General features: G+C 39.6%; 2 protein-coding genes across 6 annotated transcripts in view; both read right to left on the bottom strand.

The window, feature by feature from the left end:
• Positions 1 to 4,078, bottom strand: part of atf2 (activating transcription factor 2) — a 16,236-nt gene extending 12,158 nt beyond the window's left edge. For all 4 annotated transcript variants that reach the window (XM_030080484.1, XM_030080483.1, XM_030080487.1 and 1 more), the window contains exons 1-7: positions 4,005 to 4,078; positions 3,119 to 3,191; positions 2,934 to 3,030; positions 2,726 to 2,844; positions 2,493 to 2,618; positions 1,697 to 1,875; positions 1,097 to 1,211 (exon numbers count right to left, since the gene is read on the bottom strand). In XM_030080484.1, coding sequence (XP_029936344.1) covers positions 1,097 to 1,211; positions 1,697 to 1,875; positions 2,493 to 2,618; positions 2,726 to 2,844; positions 2,934 to 3,030; positions 3,119 to 3,166 — 684 coding nt within the window. In that variant the 5' untranslated portion in view covers positions 3,167 to 3,191; positions 4,005 to 4,078. The remainder of the gene's footprint in view (positions 1 to 1,096; positions 1,212 to 1,696; positions 1,876 to 2,492; positions 2,619 to 2,725; positions 2,845 to 2,933; positions 3,031 to 3,118; positions 3,192 to 4,004) is intronic.
• A 763-nt stretch (positions 4,079 to 4,841) lies between these two features.
• Positions 4,842 to 7,763, bottom strand: atp5mc3a (ATP synthase membrane subunit c locus 3a). Of its 2 annotated transcripts, none has more exons than XM_030081184.1 (5): positions 7,624 to 7,763; positions 7,326 to 7,422; positions 5,892 to 5,966; positions 5,579 to 5,769; positions 4,842 to 5,426 (listed from the first exon to the last, which is right to left on the bottom strand). In XM_030081184.1, exons 2-5 carry the CDS (start codon positions 7,362 to 7,364, stop codon positions 5,312 to 5,314), a joined length of 420 nt encoding a protein of 139 aa, XP_029937044.1. In that variant the 5' UTR covers positions 7,365 to 7,422; positions 7,624 to 7,763; the 3' UTR covers positions 4,842 to 5,311. The 2 variants fall into 2 exon arrangements, with proteins under 2 accessions (XP_029937044.1, XP_029937045.1); XM_030081185.1 differs by having other exon boundaries at positions 7,535 to 7,654.
• Between the last annotated feature and the right edge of the window lie 12,690 nt (positions 7,764 to 20,453).

Here is a 20,453-nt window from a genome sequence, read left to right on the forward strand (position 1 = left end):
GGAGTGGAAAAAAATAATCAAGAAGACCGTCATTTACAATATATTTCCTTTATAAAACACTGTTAGGGTGCAGCCATTATGATTGGAAAGCAAAACAGATAAATCGTATTGTCTATCTACTCTGCCAGAAATGTCTGGTTGAAATTGTACAAGGACAAATAGCTGTGAGGTATCCTGGACCGGAGCCTGACATGTCTTGGCCAACTCCCGTGTCTTTGCCACAGTGACACACAGCTGCACTCAAAAGTCCATTAGTTTACTGAACCTCTCCTGCTTGGAATGAAATGCCAAACTCTGCCGTGCCAAAAGTTGTAAATATTCAGTCTGTCCAAGTAGAACAAGACAGATAAGTGGCATTAATATATTACTAAAACGTGGGGATAGTGTAAATGGTGCAGAATTATATCTCAGAGTGACTTCAATTGTGCAGAGAGGCCATATGCAATATTGTCTTCATATTACAAAGTGCGCTATGCAAAACTGACAGTTAACAGTCAAGCCAATGCTGAAACCCATGTAGACTCAGTCATCAAATGTGCTTATTCCATGTTTTTTTTTTTTTTTTGTTTTTTTTGTCAGCTGAGTCTAAAAGATCCTCAATTCAACGCAATTATAAACAGTGCACCTTTCACCCCCTACAGTATGTTAATTTTGTAGTTTTTATACTAAAACACTTCTTTGATTTAATATTGATTTTTGATCTTATTGGTTTATTTAACTTTGATAAAATAAAAATAAACAATAACAATAACAACAACAACAACAATAATAATAAATGATTAAATAAATGTGCAATTCATAAACATAAAAATTTCATTTAGGAGATTTTTAGAGAAGAATTTAGAATAAAAAACTAAATAAATATATATATATTTTTTTGCAATGTCTGGCTGATGTTAACAAAATTTTACAATGATAGTGAATATCACAATACTTGTTAGTAACTGACTAAAGTTTGCTAGAAGCCTTGCTAAGCACTAAAATATCACAACAGTTTTAGAAACAGGGTAATTTCAATTTTAACGTAGGGTATAAACTGCATTAAAACCTGACACACTCTGAAACACACAGTGAATATTAACTGCATAAGACTCACAGGAATCGTAGTTGGAATATGTACACTTGAGCTTGTAATAGATGCAGGAATAGCAACTGGCATGGTCTGGCCGTTAGGGAGCTGTAAGAGCACGGGGAAAGTGCCAGACACTGGGCTGGAGGAGGAAAGAAAGAAATAACCCGTCAAAAAAATAACAACCAAACCATTTTGTGATGAAGACAAAACAACGTTAAACTGACCGATGAAATGAACCGTTAATAAATGCACTACATTATGGCATAACAACAAAACAACAGGGAGGGGATTAGACTGGAACCAAAACAGAATATAACTATCGAATTAATATTAAACATTCCCCCACTGTCAAATTAAATACAAAGAGCTGTGTGTTGACCCAACATGTTCATGCAATATTGTTACAAAACAACTGTTTCACTGTCACAAGAACCAAGACATAAAAAAAAAAAAAAAAATTACTGCTGAGCGCAAATAAGCCAAAAACTACACAAGTATTTGCCTTAAGAAATACAAACTTACCAAAACAAAACTGCACAAAACATTATTTTAAAAAAAGAAACCAAAAAAGATGAGCTGATAATGTTGTGTGATTTTTAGAAAGTAACATTTTGAGTTACTTACACTATAGGCCTATTAGTGGATGGGACTTGGGTAATAACAGAGCTAGATGTTGGCGATGGGAGAGCTTGCTGTATTACAACACTAGCCTCTGAGGTTGCTAGGAGTACATTGGGAACTTGGAGGGATGCAGGGCGGACTATTGTGGATGTTGGCAGTGAGCTTGGCTGCAAAGATAAGTCCTGAAAACACCATACAAGACCTTAGCTGCATTAAGTGCTTAACCAAAAAAAAAAAAAAAAAAAAAAAAAAAAAAAACTTCTATTAGTTCCTGTGATAAATGTTAGACAATATTTAACCTTGTTTTTTTCACTCAATCAATCAATAGGTGAAAAGGGTTAAACGAAAATCATATTCACTAAAATTCATTTATGTATAACCAATAGAGAAAATATTTTTTCCCCCAAACAATCATTTTGTGCATTACTGTTAGTATTGTCTTTTACTCTAGGCAGATGACTGACTAAAAGTCTTAACATAGAAGTCTCCACTAGAGAATGTGCCATACTGTATGTCTTATCATTACAGTGCACAAGAGGAATTATAGTAGTTCCTTCCTGCGTCCAGTAAAACTATCAAGCACACCACAAATTCTGTTTAAGTCAATTACAATAGCTGCTGTGATAAAAAAAAAAAAAAGTGAAACAAATGAAGATTCACACCAGTATTGCAATGGCTCTATAATAATCCCTTTTAAATTACCAATCACAGAAGCAGAGGCCCACTCTTTATTCACAGAGCCCTGTTGCCTATCTAAACTTAGCAAGGATACCAGCAGTTGCCTGTTTCTGGCCTTCACCTTGTCATCATTTGTAGTGGATTCAGGATGAGGCAGTGGGCTGTCTCGATGTGCCTCCATAGCCGAGTGCTCCTCAATTTTGTTCCGTATGATGGGTGTTGCAAGCGGCGACAAATCCAATGGCAACTACACAAAAGGGACACGACAAATCAATAGATCATCTCAGCACAACAGATCGGTAATGCTGATTATGGAATGAGGAAATTTGAAGTTAGCGTGCACGTGACAGCAACCTTTTTAATGTCATCTTCAGTAGCTTTTTTGAAGTCGTGGTCAAATGGACTTGCGAGCTCGTTGAAGAGTCCGACCTCCTCGCAGTTCTTCAAAAAACGCGTCGGTGTAGGGGTTTGGTCTGCAGCGGATGACAATCTTCATTATGGAGAGTGGTTACAAAGCATCACAACAACACAAAAATCACTCAACTTCAACTCCAACACTCACCAGCAACAATGACACTGTCGTTCCTTGCTGGACCAAACTTCAGTGTCATCTCATGTTTGTGTTTGTGGACGGCCAAGTGGTCTTCATTTGTAAATCGCTACAGAGGGAAGAACAAGTCCTTTACAAAGCCTGCCTTATACAGAAAAAGTGACAATACATTTCTCATAATTTGAGAGGCTGCTTACCTGACCACACCCAGGAGCAGTACATAGGAAAGGTTTATCATCACTCATATTAAGGAATTCCTATTATGTCACCCTAGAATGAAACATGGCATAAATTAGTACCAAACCTATAGGACCTCACTATGTACCTGTGTGCATGTATATGTATGTGTGTGTGTGTGTGTGTGTGTGTGTGTGTGTGTGTGTGTGTGTTGGGAGGGTGTTTGCGTCAAGGATTAAGTGTTTACAAAGCAGCTTTTGGGTCCCAATTCAAAACGTAGCCTGTAGTAGCAAGTGCAAGAACAATAATCACTCCAGTAAATAGACAGAGCTTATATCAGTCAACTTGTCTAACGCTTAAATAGCGCATGGCATGTGAAGAGGAGCATCTGTAACAGGAAGAGAGTTTCTTGGATAAGCCTAAGGATGTTGAGTTAGAAATTTGGACAAAGCCTTTGCGACGGGCGGTAGCTTTGATTTGGTTGTTTACACCTCTCAGTGGAACCGACGCTACACTGTCGCTCTTAAATATTGTGCACATTTTATCCTACAAAACCCACTGAATGGAGCACCCTGAGCATTACGTTGCTCTTACATGTGACGTTTTACGTGTTGTAATTATGCTACCTGACCATATCCGACATCCCACAAAGCACCTCTAGTTATTTATACACAGGGAGCGATCATCTGCTCCAGTCGATTCCGGGGAATAGTCCGAGCCCTAGCTCTGGAAAGATAACACCCGTCGCCATATTAGATCTAAATATCACTGTAAGCAAAAGGGAAGGTGAACATTTATTTAAACGCCACGTCGCTGGATCGGTGCATAAATTCCTCGTAATCCGAGAAACGCTGTATTTTACAATAGCTTTGTGCTCAATCGCTGTCAGTTTATGAGGACACTTACCCCACAGGTACAACCGCTGATCCCGAAATCCCACGTCTGTGCCAATATCTCGCGAGCACAGCATGGGATCTTCCGTAAACGTCACGCGAGCGGCTTGAAAGTTGAAATTGAGAAGTGTGTACCCAAGGTTATGCTGTGGTGTCTTTACTGGTATTTTCATTAGACTGAACTGTGAAGTGAAGTTAAAATGTTTAATAAGTGGATGGCAATACCTACAATATCGAGCGGTAATAAAACTTGACTTGTCATCTTTCAGTGTCAGTCTGCCTTTGGCCCAGGGAATCATTTGTAAAAATTTGAAGAAAAGTGCAGGGAAGGACGATTAAAATAATAAAATAAGCTTTCTTTCTTGTTTAAGAAGGCCAGGAACAAACTTGTAATCTATAAATTTATCTATCTCTGCACACACACACACACACACACACACACACACACACACACATATATATATATATATATTATGTATGTATATCTATCTATATATATAGATAGATAGATACAGATAGGTAGATGCATGCACTCACTCATCTATAAATATATGTACGAGGGCAAGTACTTTTGATACTTATTAAATGTGGAATACTTTTATATTGGGCAGATGGCCGCTCTATAACCTCCTCTCCGTAACGGGGTATGCAGGGCTGACTGGTATACAAAATGTATTTTGTTCATGAAATCAGGTTTATAGCCCCTAAAAAAAAAATCCAAATATCCAAATATGTTTTAGGACATGTGCATACAGTTGCACATCACCAGTACAGATAGGATCCTTTTTTCCGGACATGGACAACATTCATTCGTCACATTCAAGAAACTCAAACCCATGAGTTAGCACCATCAAATTGTTGTCTAGATTTATTTAATGTCATTTACAAAAGCAAGCACCTCCTTGCCGTCTACTTACAGTACTGCTACAGACCTGCAGATGAACCAAAGAATGCATTAATGTGGACCCCAAAAAGCTGGCATGTGATGCACCGAGAAACTCCAGGTGCACCAGGCTGATTCACAGCAAGTCTAAACAGCTGCTTCGCAGAAAAAAAGATGACATTCATGATCGCCGACTGCTTGGTGATGTTGGCATGATGATCCAGACATAAAACTTACCGCCACCGTTAAATAGTCAAATACATGCATTTTAATTGTGTAATTTCTTACATTTTTACAATACATGTTTTGCTTATTTTGACAGAGTCTGACAGACTTGAAAATGTACATTTCCATGACACCAACTCGGAACAATTTTGGTAGCCACAATAAAATATGTAGTTACATCTGTAATTAAAGTGTTCTGTGACAGCAGAGTTTTACATAGCAAACAGGATAAGGAAAGCGACCATCAAACAGAATAGACCCATGGCTTCAGACAGGGCAAATCCCAGGATGGCATAGGAGAACAGCTGCTGCTTCAGAGATGGGTTCCTGCAAAGCAAAAAAACAAGATATTGTCAAGGCATTGCTGAGAGAAATGCAACCAAGCACACACCAGAAAACATTCATGTTGCGGGGAATTTGATAAGTTATTCCCAATCATGCGGCAGAAAGACAGGCGTTGTGGTGAAACTGAAACAAACCTAGCATAGCCAATAATGAGACTGCCGAACACTGTCCCAATTCCAGCACCAGATCCTGCGACTCCGACTGTGGCGGCTCCGGCACCGATGAACTTGGCAGCGGTGTCGATGTCCCTGCTCACAGCGCTGGTCTGGAAGCCTCTCAGTGCGACCTGAGTGAGGGGGCTCTGTGGCATCAGGGCAACGCTGCTCTGGAGGGCCAAACAGACAAGACAATGTAAACTTTCAGCTTTAATTTACTCATCTATGATTACAGATTAAACACATCCAATGTGAACGTAAATGTTGCTGCTACAAAGCCTGTGCTTCTTACCTCTGTTTTGAGGTCAGGCCTGGACACCACAGAGGCTGACAGGGGTCTGTAAAGAGCCCGGGAACCAGCACGGACCTGCAGCACAAACAGAGACAAAAACACACACTTTTAGCCATGCAAGTGTTAGTACATACAACAGCACATTTCTCTCTTTTACCATCTTCATTTTCTAACATCTGTTTTACTTTCTACTGTATTCACCCCCTAATTTTGTATTCATCTTGTCTGTCCTTTGTGTACAGCTTTCTGATTATTCTTCATTGCTGTGTCTGTCAAAGCACTATCAACTATTTGTCAAGCTGATATCTAAATAAAGCTTATTACTATCGTTAAGTCTGGTCTGACTAAATAGAGGACTGTTGGTTGCTATCCACTGTCAGTGGCTGCAGGCACATAAGCAGCATGTTGGAGGGGGGAAAAATCTATACAGCATAGTACTGTGATATTGTGGGAATAGTGGTCAGTCTGTCTGCTTGACAATCCCATTTTGCTGCAATAAAAATGCCTGAAGTGAGATGAACAGAATGAAAACATTGTCATATTAAATAAAACAAAGCTGACAAAGTTTTCCATTCAATAATTTGCAGCTGAAAAAGGTAATAAACTGCAATATACTGCAATAGATATCACAATACTCCTATTGCACAATGTTTAAAAAGTGCACCACTATCGGATTGAGACTTGAGTATTGTGATAATACTGTATGGTGGGGCCTCTGGTGACTCCCACCCCTTATGAGCAGGTGGAAGGCACCTTGAGTGTCCTGGTCAATGCGGAGCCCAAATGTGTCATTCACTGTTCTCTCTCTCTCTGTGTGTCTGCCATATCAACACTCTGTGCTATCAAAGTCATTTATTATTACCTGTAACTTTTGGAGCCAGTGTTGGTTAAGCTCTGAATGTAAGCCCTGCTGCCTTTTTACCAAGACTTGTTAGCTAGCTGGACTTGTTGGAAACAGAAACATGACCTTGGAAGCCGACTCCAACACCAAACTGAGCCTTTTAGGAGACCAAGAGCTTTTCTAAGGAAATAAGTAGCAGTAGCTGCACTATCAGCTCCCCTGGTGAAGTGTGCGTTTGACATATGAACTTTGCACTGGCAGCTAACAGGGACTTGACGTGACCTTAGCTGAAGGCAGTAATTTGCCATGTTAGCTGGGGGCTAAAGCCGTGCATCACCGTAGTTTCTTGCAGATTATCTACTACGTGCACTGTGCATGGATGTTGATTCGTCCACTGCCACACGTCCAGAGGATGTCCTTGTGTGCCATAGCATGTTGGCTAACAGGGGGCTAGCCTGCTGGCCTAGTCTGCAGATACCCTTGCCAGTCAGCTTCACTCAAGTTCAAGCCGAGGCCCACACGGATTTAGCTTCACTAATGGAGAGCAGGTTTAAACGCACAGTGTCTGAAAAATAAAGAAGACATTAACTCACCAGAGTCGGCGTGGAGACGAACTTTGCACAGGCGTACATTTTGTAATTTTAGGTAGTTTAACCGGTTCGGTCAAATCTGGTTGAAGCCCGGGTCTCTCTGGGAATGGAAGAGCAGACAGAATTAAGGTCAAACGGGTGTAAAAACGCTCCACTGACAAAATAAAGGCATCTGTATGTACGTTCACATCCGTTCTGCATGCTGTCCTCACTTGTTCAGCGCAATACGAAGCAAAGCAGGAGGATGAGTAAAGATTTTACACAGATCGGCTTCTCATACAAACTACCATTACACACTTACCGACTGCAGAGGTCGAACCACAGTGAGCGAGTGCGCAGGCGCGACGTGCTGGATATAGACACCCGGATGATGACAATGGAAGGTCATTTCACAATAACTTTATTAAACAGGAGCGCAGAGTCAACAGCAGAAAACATCAGTAATGTGTTAACTTCATTTAGTGTCTAATGAAAATGCACGCGTCCTATCTGAATACAGTTACTGAGAAATATTTATTTCCATCAGTTTGAATTGGGTATGAATTATTATTGCTTAAAGTTTCACTTCTTTTGTAAGTTATTGCTCCATTGAAATTGAATGGATTCCAATGGATCCCATGCGGTTTCTTCACATTATTGGAATGCATGAATAGCAACACTGCAAAGAGGTCCTTGGCAATAGAATATGGCACTGTTGAAAATTTGTATATCCATTTAACTTTTTTTTTTTTTTTTTACTTTCTTTCAGTTTAACTCATGTCTCTTTTACAGTGTGCTTGGTGTTTGAGCTGGGCTGTAAAAAGACATGTGAGTTAAAGACAGGCCCAGTCTAAAGGTTTATTGAAATTATTTGTTGAAGGTTTAATGGGCGTCTGACCCACCACCATACTGTGCCAGCTGGTGGAATATTTAATTATCTGAAGAGTTGTTGTTGTTGATAAGCTGAATTCTTGACTTGATTCTTATTTGGGGTATTATTATATTTATTGGTTGCACTATATGACTACGCAATGATGTGAATGCTCCAACATTATCTCGTTATTTTATAACAATGACAATAAACTACTGAATTGAATTGAACTGAAAACCTGCATTCACTACAGACAGTTTACAACACACTTGACTTGGCCATGCTATTTTATTATTTAGTCCTTTTTGGGATAAGCCGAATGTCTTCCTATTGACTTGACATGAGGACCAGCTTAGACTCATGAACTCCAAATTTTTTTTATCAGTGCAAGTTTCTTTGTACTTATTCACGATATATTTAGGCTATGATAAATAAGCTTTATTAAAGTGATTCTCTCTTTCCATTTTGAGATGTCTATGCAAATAACAAAAAAGAAAGAAAGGAAGTAAAATATATGGCTACAGTAAATACCAACATATCCTTCATACTGAGCCCTGTTGCAAATGGACAGTTACTAACTTTTCTTGACAATAGTGAAAAATGCAAGTTTCTTTTAATTCAGTATATTTCCACATTAGGCTTACAGATGTTTTAATTGATACAGAAAAAAAAAAAAAAACATACCTCATTCATGATAGACACTTCTTAGTTTAGACTTTTAAGTGCAGACACACTTCCCTGACCCCAAATTACAAACATATCTCACGTTGATCAAAGTTTCAGATTCACAAAAACCTTCCTCTTTGGAGTAATTTATTTCACACAGACTTCAGTTGTGGAAATATTAGATGAATAGGCTACCTTTCTTAGATCAGCCTTTTCGGAATATGAAAAAAAAAAAAAAAAAAAAAAAAGCTAGAGGCAACCACTGGGGAGCTGCTTGTAATATGGCACAGTTCCACCACGTATTTTAGGAAGATATAAATGACCAAAAACTAGATTTTATGATGCAGTTTAAATTTCCAAGTCATTTCTAGACATTTAAAATATCTTAGATAATATTCAGACACACCTTTGAAGGAGGGAGGTAAGCATGGCGGGGAGCAAGTGAAAAAGACGTCTATAAAGTTGTCATCATTACCTTTAAGAGACCTTTGTCACTCTTAAACCTTGCTACATGGCAACAGGCCTTGGCTCAACCGTGGGAACATGGTGTGTATTCCCAAGCTGGAAATTCTTGGCTTTGGCATTCCCGATCATCACGGCAAACCAGGAAAAGACAGTAGTTTAGATGAGATTTGGCCAAAAATAGGGTGATCTTAATCATTTTGTGAAAGGCCATGTGCTTCCCCTTTTAGGGTGTAGTTTCCTTCATATATATTATGGTATTACTGGGTCGTGTACAGGGACAAGTCATGAACACATAAAGGTGCTCGATGGCATTTTTTTTTTTTTTTTTTAAGTGGAGCGGGTCACCCCTTTCCCAACTAGGCCAACATTTTACTTCAGGTAGCAGAAAAATTTTAAAAGAAATTCTGGTTCAGCACAACACCAGAGGGAACAGTAACTGCAAGATTATAATAAAATGTCTTACATGCTTTGTTTATTTGATGCAGACTTATCTAAAATGCCAGCGCTTCCTTTGATAATCTATTTTTTCCGTTCAGATCTATTTCTAATATGTTTTCTGTACATGTTTTCATCTCTCTGGCATTAGGCTACAGCTTGTGGATGCGTGTGATAACAGTTTTCTCACTATGTTTTTCAGCTGTATCACACTGCCTGCCGCTGTCCACCAGCCGAACCTGTTGTGGTGTGAATTTAACACTGTACCCAGAGGGATCGGTGGCTCAGGGCCCTGTCTCTGCATCTCACAGGCTGAGGGTGGAGCTGTAGGCTACCAACACCAGGCAGATTTGTAATCTTGATGAATGACTCCACAGCAGCTGGTCTGTGATGGAAAGGTAATGAGCACTGGGAGTCTTTCTCATGCTGCATGCTGGCTTTAAGGGAGGAATGTCCCACTGGCTCCTCAGGTATGATCTTTTCAGTATTGCAGGGAAGACGTAAGAAGAAGTAAGAGATTCTTGACCTCGTGAGCACTGAGTAGAATCAGTCAGTAGATCACAGATATCTCAGACTTCGTGAGAAACGCAGTAAAGGATCATGTGCTATAACAAAACCTGGAGCAGCCACACACCATCCTATTCTATTCAATTCTATTGTATTCATTGTATTTGTATCACAGAACTGTTTTACATTATTCAGTTATTGTAGCCTGTCAGGTGTAGGCTATGCAATTATCTAACATCTGTTTCATATCATAGACAAAAATATTGCATAATCCAGCAAATGACAATCAGTTATTACCATTTAGAAAGGGATTTGCTATTGCATTGGTTCATGTCAAGTACTGCCTGAGACATGAACAGGTTACGCGCTGATTGTAAGCATCATCAGCAAGCAGGAACCCAATAATTCCTTTAAAAGTCCAGCAGAGGGTGCAATTGGGTCTAATGTGATCATAACCTTGGTTGCCAGTGTCAGGGTATCTGTTCAATAGGAGCTCTGAGAGCATAGCCTGAGCCCCATATTGCAACAAAGACACCTAAATTCAGCATTATGGACTGACTGGCATAGCCATTTTCTCTATTTATTATATGAAATGCACATGGAACCATCCTCAGGAGTGAAACAGATTACTTTTAATTGTGTGATAGCTCCTGCTGGCTGCAGGTATACCCTTGTTTATTATACAGATAGAGCTTGAGAAACAAAAGTAGCTTATGAGAGATAACTACTCGTCGCTGAATGCCACGGATAGTTCATATCTTAAAACATAAAGAGGTGTAAGTGTAGTGTAGCCGTATATAGGTCAGAGCTAACTGTATGATAAAACATGGACATTAACAATATAGTAATTGCTAGACAGCACATATCAAAGTGGCCGTTAACCACCTGAGGTCAATGTCATATTGTCTAATTAACAGGGCAGCGGTTGTGTGGTCCTACATGACTGTGGAAGGTGGAGAGAGCAGCCTATCCCATGCACCCACCCCTCCAGCCCCACCACCCCCACCCTTTATCCACCTTTTACTTCCTCCCATTCAGAGGCACGCACGCACTCGCTGTCTGAGTTCTTGCACAGAACACTCTGAGACATTCCATTTGCATGCCCGCCCCATCAAGCTGGATGCACTCAGACTGGTAATAAAAGGCATTGACCCCCTTAACCTTTATGAATTACAATTTGTGCCTGCAGCACGTCCTGTCAGAGGCCTCAGAAAAGCAGGCACCTCAGCCGGGGTGTGTGCGTGTTGTTTTGCAGTTGTTAAGGAGAGGGGAAAAGGTTTTTACAGCTCCTCGTCGGAGCTCCTGACAAGCTGGGAGGAGGCGGTCTGACAGCAGAAGCAGGGTAGGGAGGGACTGCGCCGCTGATGGCTCCATGCTAATCTCTATCCCTGGGTGCAGCACAAAACTACAGGGGCTCATACCTTTCACAAGACCAGGAATACATAGGCTATTGCATTATCGAGTTAATCTATGTTCCATTATCAACCATCTTCCTCTTTATCTGAGAGGACTCATTTGCTTCCATCTCATTGCTCATTCTCTAGTACATCACTTAAGGCGGTTTCTAACTCTCACAATGCTAATTGGAGCAGGTAATAGGTGAACAAAGAGTAAGGTGGTGTTGGGTATAGTTGGCTGTCAATGCAAGTTGCCCGTATAAACAAAACAACAACCCAAACCTTGATGAACTGAAACTGTTTTGGAGTTTGAATTGGTTTGAAAGTCAAAAACACGATTTCTTGCAGTCTCAGAGATTGAGAAGCTGGCCACATTTGAGTCAAGGCCACAATAGTTTTCATGTACATCTGCATGACAGTCATTGCAGAGTATGTCAGAGACATTCAAAGATTATTCTTGACAGTGATTGGTTTGGAAAGGAACCTGTTTTCTTTGCTGATATGTAACATGTCAAAAGATTGACATGTTGAACAATTTGTGTAATCTCCTTTAACAGGCCAGTGATCAAAAACATTTCAGGAAACTGAGGCTCATTGTTAAGCAACTGCAACACCTCTAAATTTTAGTTTGTGTAAGATAATTATTGTTTTGCTGTATTGCAAGCCCTAAAAATGCTTTGACCTCTCTAGAACCATGTACCCCCTGCCCCAAAAAAAGCCTGCAAGAACAAACGTCCTCTAACAAAAACCCGAGTCTTTAACTTCATTGGGTCTTACCTACAGAGTCCACAAAGAACCCTTTTTATTTAGAGTGTCGACAGCCTTCAAGCAGCTGGTCCAATAATCCACAATAGGAGTGGGCAGACAGTTTCCTGATACAGCTGGAAATCATCTCACAATAATGCACCAAGCATTCTTTATCTCTGAAAGATTTAAAGGACATTAGTATTCACAAAATTGATTTTTCAACAAATCCATGATAACACTGATCTTTGTGCTGCTGGTGAGCAGAGCAGTTGGAAGTGGTGTAAGAAGTGCTGAGGCTTGCAGTATCATTACTCTTTATCCTGACTTTTTAGCTCTGTCTGTAACACTTGTGCTTCTCATTGGGCGCCCTGGGCTTAATAAAACCTGCTCGCTACAGTTGAATACTCTTAAGGAATTATTTAACATGAAGTCATGCCAATATTGAGCGGATTTTGAATGAAGTTTAAAAATGATAATACGTTCTCACAAACAGCAGCATGAGCCATCTTCTTTATTCCTCTTTCCTTTTTCTGTTTAACATCAGCAGAGCAAGCCAGTGACTGTGTGAACAGGAGCGTGGTTGACGGGGGCAGCCGTGCGATGATTGGTTTACGGATGTGTGCTTTCTTTAGTGACTTCAGGGTCACTAGGATTTACAATCAAATGGCTTATGACTCTGGTAAAAGCCAACTAAAGCTGGTGAGAAAAAAAAGAAAGAAAATTAGCTGGTCACTGTAATGGAATGTGCTTGACCTTTTCAGTCCATCACTAATCTTGAGGTAGTGTTCTCTCTTTGCCTCATCATCAAACAACATATAACAAAGATATGCATGTTAAGCTTCACAGACAGACAGAAGGTTGTTAAGGAAGGCATATGGAGAGGATATTTGATAGACAGACAGTATATGGCACATACAGTATACTGTAGTAGATGACAAAAGTGGTGCATTTGCAGTTGCAGTCAAACTGTAGTCACAGTGAACCACACAAAAGAGCAATTAAATATAATTTAAAGGCCAACCTGTAATGGCATTGTATTTAAATACTGCTGCCCTAACACTTGCTTGTTTAGGTGAATTCAGGATTTTTATTTTCTTAGCTCTCATGGACTAATACAATGTGAAAGCCAGACATGAGTTTTAGCTGTATTTTGAGGCTGTAAAAGCTTTGTTTCTTTTAAACACTGGAATGAAACAAAGCTCTATTTCAAGTAATGATTGGTTAGCAATGTTCAGCAGAGGTTATTGTCCATATTAATTTCAACAGTTCATCAAGAAATGTTAACACACCCAACAATATACCCCAAATTGGTACATGTATACTGCCAATAAATAATATCTGCCTTTATATAGACAATTTGTATCAACTACTTATTTAGATTTACACAATTCAATTGAGCAACTTATTCTAACTGTCAACAGATGTGAACCTTTTAACATATAAGCTGATATTCAAGACATGTTTACTTAGCGCTCATATGGAGATATGGAGCGCTGTTGATTTTTATGGACACATATGGCTGCATTTTATTGTGCTCAATTAAAATGCTCTAAACTAGGATTAACTTTTGGAAGGGCAATCCATTACTGAATGCTTCCTTACTCGGGGTTTTCACCACAGGTTCCTGCAACGTCTCCAAAGCACTGCCCACGGATCAGGGTGTCAAATATTAGGCTGTCACAACAATATTTAGTGAAAGAGCCCTTCCTGCTTTTAATGGCCTGACCTACATCGCAGTTCAGAGAGCTAATAAAGGCAGTCTGGTGTGGGTCCTGGAGCTGCACAATGTCACTCACAGATGTCCAACTCAGCAAGTTCCGGAATGCTCAATTAGTTGCTTTTATAGGCCCATTAATATGCATTAACTTTCTTTCCAATATACTGGCACAGGCAAACAGTTGCTGCCGGCGGCATATCAGCCATGTAATACAGACGGTTCTCTCTCTCTCTTTTTTTTTTTTTTCTCACAGCTTTTGGATCATAACTAGCTATTGTAGGAAATCAAAATAAAATGAATGTCAAATTATACACCTTAAAAAAAAAGTGTAGCGCATGCGCATAGTAGGTTACTGATTAGAAAAACAATGCAAAAGCACACACAACACTCCCGATTTAGGAGTCAAGATCAGTGTATTTACTTGGGATCGCCCAGCCCTCCGTCAGACCACTGTTGAACCAAGAGAGCAGATATCTTACCACTCTTACCACAGAAACCTACACAATCTGGTACCACTCCTCCCACACAATAAACCAATCTGGCACAGGGCAAGCTGAATCAATCATGGCGCTTTATTATCCTGTCACTAGTCTGCTTCCTGCAAGTGTGTTTACCCCGTCCATGGCCCTCCGATTGTAGCTGTTCAGTGTACATTAAGACAGACATAATTGAGATTGTGGGCGGCCGAAAGTGCAGGGCTCAACCTGTTGTCGTTAATCTGTCATATTGTCAAGAGTCACAGCAGTAGTGACCTGTAGGAGGCTGCACCTTGAAGGCACTACTGATGGTTCTTTGTTGTGCATGGCAGAGGGCCTCACCTATTTTAAGATTATTGGTTTGCCACCAGCGGAGAACCCAAAGGGTGTGTGATCTATCGCCCTACCTCTGTGTTCAGCTCCCTCGCCCTGGTCCCAATTCCTCGCAGGAACTTTATGATTAGGAGTGACTCTTTTAAAACTCATCACCTCTATATTATTTACTGGTATTTATGATTTGACTGATTAAGAATTAGACTACGGTTCTGGTTTGGAAGTATTATCATGAAGAATAAGTTGAAGAACTAATAGGAACTAACGGTCATGCCCAGCGTAATCAAAGCTTAATATTGCGCTTTGTAATATTCAAAATTATACAAGCAATCAATTTGAACTAATTGGTAACCCTTCAAATAGCAGCAATCTCTCTTTAAATTGGATTACTGATGGCTGTGCAGAAAATTCCCTTTCACTTTGTATAAATTAAAGCCCTGGAAAAGCATTTACAAAATAACAAGATATAAATGAATGCAATCGTAATGTTGGAAAAGGTGCTTTTTACAATCACACAACATATTAGAAATAATAGCTAAATCTTGCCTCAGCGGCCGGTTATTAATTACCTGGCAAATAGGACCTGTCTGTTCTCATACAGAGTTATTGTGGCGGCGAGAGATCACCAAAGAAAATTAAACTGCAATCAAAGTGCGTTTCTATCATCATAATTCTGATTGTCAGGATCACCTTTCCCAAGATAGCATGTAGTAGTGTAACAAATCTTAGTTTTTATTAAGTGTCTCAATTTGGTGCCATTCATATTTCATATTTATGTTGGATTACAATAGTTTCATATATGTATTCCATATTCTTGTTTTTTTTTTTTTTTCTGAAGCAAAACATGATTTATGAGACATGGAAATATGAGAATGCTGCCATGCAACTGAATTTAATTGATAGTTAGGGAAGGAAGACGTAGCCTCTAACCAAGAGTAATCTGTGGCATCCTCTGTGCAGCGGAGCACTATGTGTTTACACCAGACAGACAACATAGCAGAGCCCCCGGTAGGTTTTATCACACCGTTTATGTCTTTCATCCAGGTTTGATTTTGCACAGCAGCATTCACAATGGATTCGCTTAGATCTCAAAGTGGATGTAAGTATCTGGCTCTGTATGTTTAGAGCGTGGCTTCTTTTATAGCAGAGGTTATATCAGCCCAGAGACCCATAAGTTATGAAATGTCAGGATTCTATGCATTCTAATTGAGTGTAGAGCAGTTAATGGCTGTGGAAATTCAGCCGCTTGACGTCTTATTCCCCTGCGAGCCGTTTCACAGCCAAGCCCATGAGCCTCAATTAAATGACAAAATGGGCCCATTCTTGAAAATAACAACAATAAAAACACTAGCCTATATGGCAATAATATCAGGTCTCACCTTGAATCAACAATGGTCACAGCTTGCAAATGGCTAAACTGAGACATTGCGACAAATGCGGTGACAAGGAGGCCTATATGAGATGTAGTAAAAAGGAAGGTAATGAATTAGGTTCTTAGCATCTTAATATAGTCACATATGTACACTGTATATAAACTGTCCATCAACAATATGTTTTAACATAAATGAAAAAAGGATTTAATTACTTAAACTTCAAACTGATTTACAACAAGCGGGTCGGACAGCCCACTGTGCTTACCCATAGGGCTGACGGAAGCTTTTCTATAACAATTCAGAAGTCTGTATTTTGGCACTTGATGCACTATTGTTTCTTGTTATTTTCCTAATATCATTCCTTTTTTTTCCAGCGGTATCATTTTATACATTTTGGCCAGTGACTACAGCTGAAAATTAGTCACCCTTGGCTAACTCTGGCATATTTCCATTTTCTTTAAATGTTGATTAATGTGCACTGTCCCTGAAAATAAATAAATAAATGAAAACAAGTAAGTAAGTAAATAAAATTAGTCTGAGACTTTGGTCTGACACAGCCCTAGTTTTTCCATCAAACTCAACATCAAACTAGATCATGTTCCAAAATATATCCTCCAAAACTTCAATTATCCTCTCTGCTATTGAGTAAAACTTTTCAAATCCATGATCAATAATAGCTTTTTTTTTTTTTTTTTTTTTTTTGATACAATTTTCAGCAGTGACCACAGACTTGCAAAATGTCTGCAATCTATAAATACACATGGAGCATGTCCTATTAAATCCTGTGTTATGGTGAGGGGCTAAATATTGAACCAATCCTGATTGGAGTAGTTTTTTTCCACTCCCTCCCTTATTGTTTTTATGACTCCTTGACTTTAACCCCTTTACTGCTTCACTGATTTCATGCAAGAAACAATAGCTTTTCAATAATTCAATTTATGGCTACGCATAAATGGAATTCAAAGGACAATGCTGCTGCCAATGAACACGGACAATGCTTTTGGCCCAGGCAACACAATGGATGCCAGAGGAAAGAGAGAATATTTATTTTACGGTTGCCTCACATTCCCATTAAAATAAGGAAGCTACATTTCCAAGTGTGTGGTATAAATGCAATATACAGAGTTGAAAGAGACAGATGGTAGAGTGAAACTCTCATGTGGCAATACAGTGCGATGGTATAGCACTTGAAACCAGTGCCAGTGAGAAAACCTTTTCATTACCTTTGCAGGATAGATGGGATCTGCAGATTTCTCATAGCATCTATAAATACATGTCCATGTGCAACTATCACATACATGTTCACCAATGTGTTTTTTTGGCAATCTGATCCCGATACAGAGGTGGCCACATCTCATCCATCATTTCTCATTAATGCCAAAACTTCAAAACACTAAGAAGTGATATGCAGACAAACAAGCACAGAAATGAATTAACATCCCATTTATTTATCTAGCTCTCTCTGTCAGTCACAGCAATAATCAGAACTAACTCATTCAAATTTTGAGAAAATGAAGGATGCTTTCCCTCCAATTTTCAATTTGGAAGTGGCAACTATGGCCATGATGAATGTCTGAATAGTCCATCTTCTTCCTCTCATTCCTCCTAACCTTTCCTGACAGCTTAGATATTGCCTACCTGGTAATTTGCTCTACAATAATTGTTACTGTGAGATTTCCCCCAGCTTTTAACAAGGATTCTTAACACCCTCTGTAGGTGACAAAATGCAATTACAAACATGAAGTGCCCCATCGTGACTGGTCATCAGCAGCTGCCACCTCCATTCCCCAGCCCCAACTGGCTCTATTAATGGAAAAGAAAAAAAAAGAGAGAGATGCAGACAGATTCACCAAACATTTGCGGGGAATAAAACTTTAATTAAAAGATATGAAGCTGTTTTATTGATTAACAACATCAGTGATTAAAGTGTACGGCTGACATTTTTTTTCCTAGCTTGCTGTTTTGTTCCCCCTCAGAGATCATTTATTGTTGCACGGCCCTGTTTATTGATAAGTGTGTTTGATGAATGCAGATGCGGCTGTTTGGAGAGCAGGCTTGCTGATGGAGCGATCATATTGTGTGAAACACCAGGCTGAGGCAGGAACAGCTGTTGCAGCTCCTTCCACTGGGATGCCATGTTTCACCACCACCCCGGGTGCACACGCAGGCGCGCCGCTGTAAAGCTGCAACCAACATATTCACAGTGCCCTAACAACTCTATGAATTTTATGACACATCACAAGAGCTCGCCGATCTCTGTCCAGCACTAAAACCTTAATTATTGGACTAATTGCTATGGCTATATTCATTTCTCTGGTAATCCTTTGGTGATTATACTTTGTGTTCAATACCAGGCTTATGCTTTAATTAAAAGGATTATTAACCTTTAAGATGGAGCCATGTGGGATTAAACCCTCAAATGTTAGTGTCAAAAGCATTCTTTAGAAAACAAGCTGAGAATGAGGTAAAACAGACATTAATTCAATCATAATCAGGAGACCCTGGGGTGGTCAGATGGTACATAGCTTGACTACATGCTGGACTTTTCGAGAAGCTGACAAAAAACAATAGCTATAAAGCAACACCCAAATATACCCAATTAAGCTCTGCAGAATGCTGACATAAAATGTCTTGCAGGCTAACAATCAGTACGAGCAGCAGATGGATCATGATACAAACTTGAATCATGAGAACAAGGTCAGAGGTCCTGTGTCAATGGTAAAGAACTAATTATAATACAGGCGATGAAATCTTTGCTACGGTGAGCCTTCAAGGCCTTTCACCTCCACAGCATAAGTTCAAAGTCAGCCAAAGTGGAGCGTGATTGAAAATCATTCGGGATCTTGAACAATAAGAGTGTGTAAGGACAAGGAAGGGGGAGTGGATGACACCTCATTGATCTATGTGCTGGCCACTCATGCACACCTGTGAGAGAAACAGTAAGGGGACCACAGACTAGTATATGAATGCATGTATTTCAGATTTATTATTTTGATAATGTTAACGTCATGGGTACTGTTATGCTCATGTAATGCAAAATTACTGTTTTCTATCACTAACTGCCTTCGTCAATAATGTAATGGATGTATTTGGCACAAGTAAGTGAACATGAACTGTTTGCAGGGGACTGTGATGCTGAAACCCCAAAGCTGAGTCAAGCAGTTTGAATCAAGAGCTGTTTGCCCATGCCAGAGCCACGCTGCATTATACAGAGCAAGTATTCATTTGAATGTCCTAATTAGTTAATTAGTTGGTGGTTAAGGACGATATGAGCATCTCATCAATCTCTCTATCTCTAAAAATAAACACCCCAGGATGGTTGTGGTGAGTCATTAGAATACTGATGACTGTGGGAAGTGTCTGTGACTGTGAGGATGAGGGGTCTGGTTATGACACTCTATATTTCCACCAGCCACCCGGCTCCATAAAAAAGACTAAGAGCCATTGCTCTGAGCATTGTATGGATGACAAACCAAGCATGATATAATGAGTTTACAGAAACTCTGAGCATCGATGAATATTGAGCTCAATTAATGTTTTTTCATGCATATCTTCTGGAATCCATTTTCTTGTTTATCATTAAGAGAAGGGGACAAAGAGACGGGAAACAAGAATTAGAAATAAGATGCCGAAAAAGTGTTAAGTTATTTTAATAATTTACCGCACACAAACTGTAGTGCATTTTGAGGAAGTACTGCTCATGACTTTCAAATTTCCAAAGGGGCCTTGTCTGAACTGCGTCTTTTTTAACCCATTGTGGCTACCGGCCTTGTTGTTTATCATATGGAATTTCAAAAAGCAATAACTATGGGCGAAGTCACAACATTAGGACAGAGAGTTTATACTTTAAGTCTCTGGTACAGCATGCAGAGGAAATAAAAGCAGAGAGGGGAGGAGAGGAGCCAAGAATAGGTTAAAAATAGTTAGCATATGGCAGAATATGATTGAGTTTCCAGGGCTCTGAAAATTCCCTCTAATTATTCAATGGTATACCTCTGTCATCCTTCCCTATATGCATTCCTTTGCTTGGAAGTACAAGTGACTCCAACTAATATGCATAATTCTGCTACTTAATTGGCACGGATCGGGTGAAAGTGGGCTAGGGAAACTCCTCAGAGACTAATAGGGGCACATATCATTGGCTCCATCAGAACAGTAGTCCCAT

This window comes from Myripristis murdjan, chromosome 21 (assembly GCF_902150065.1).
Source record: "Myripristis murdjan chromosome 21, fMyrMur1.1, whole genome shotgun sequence".
NCBI lineage: Eukaryota > Metazoa > Chordata > Actinopteri > Holocentriformes > Holocentridae > Myripristis > Myripristis murdjan.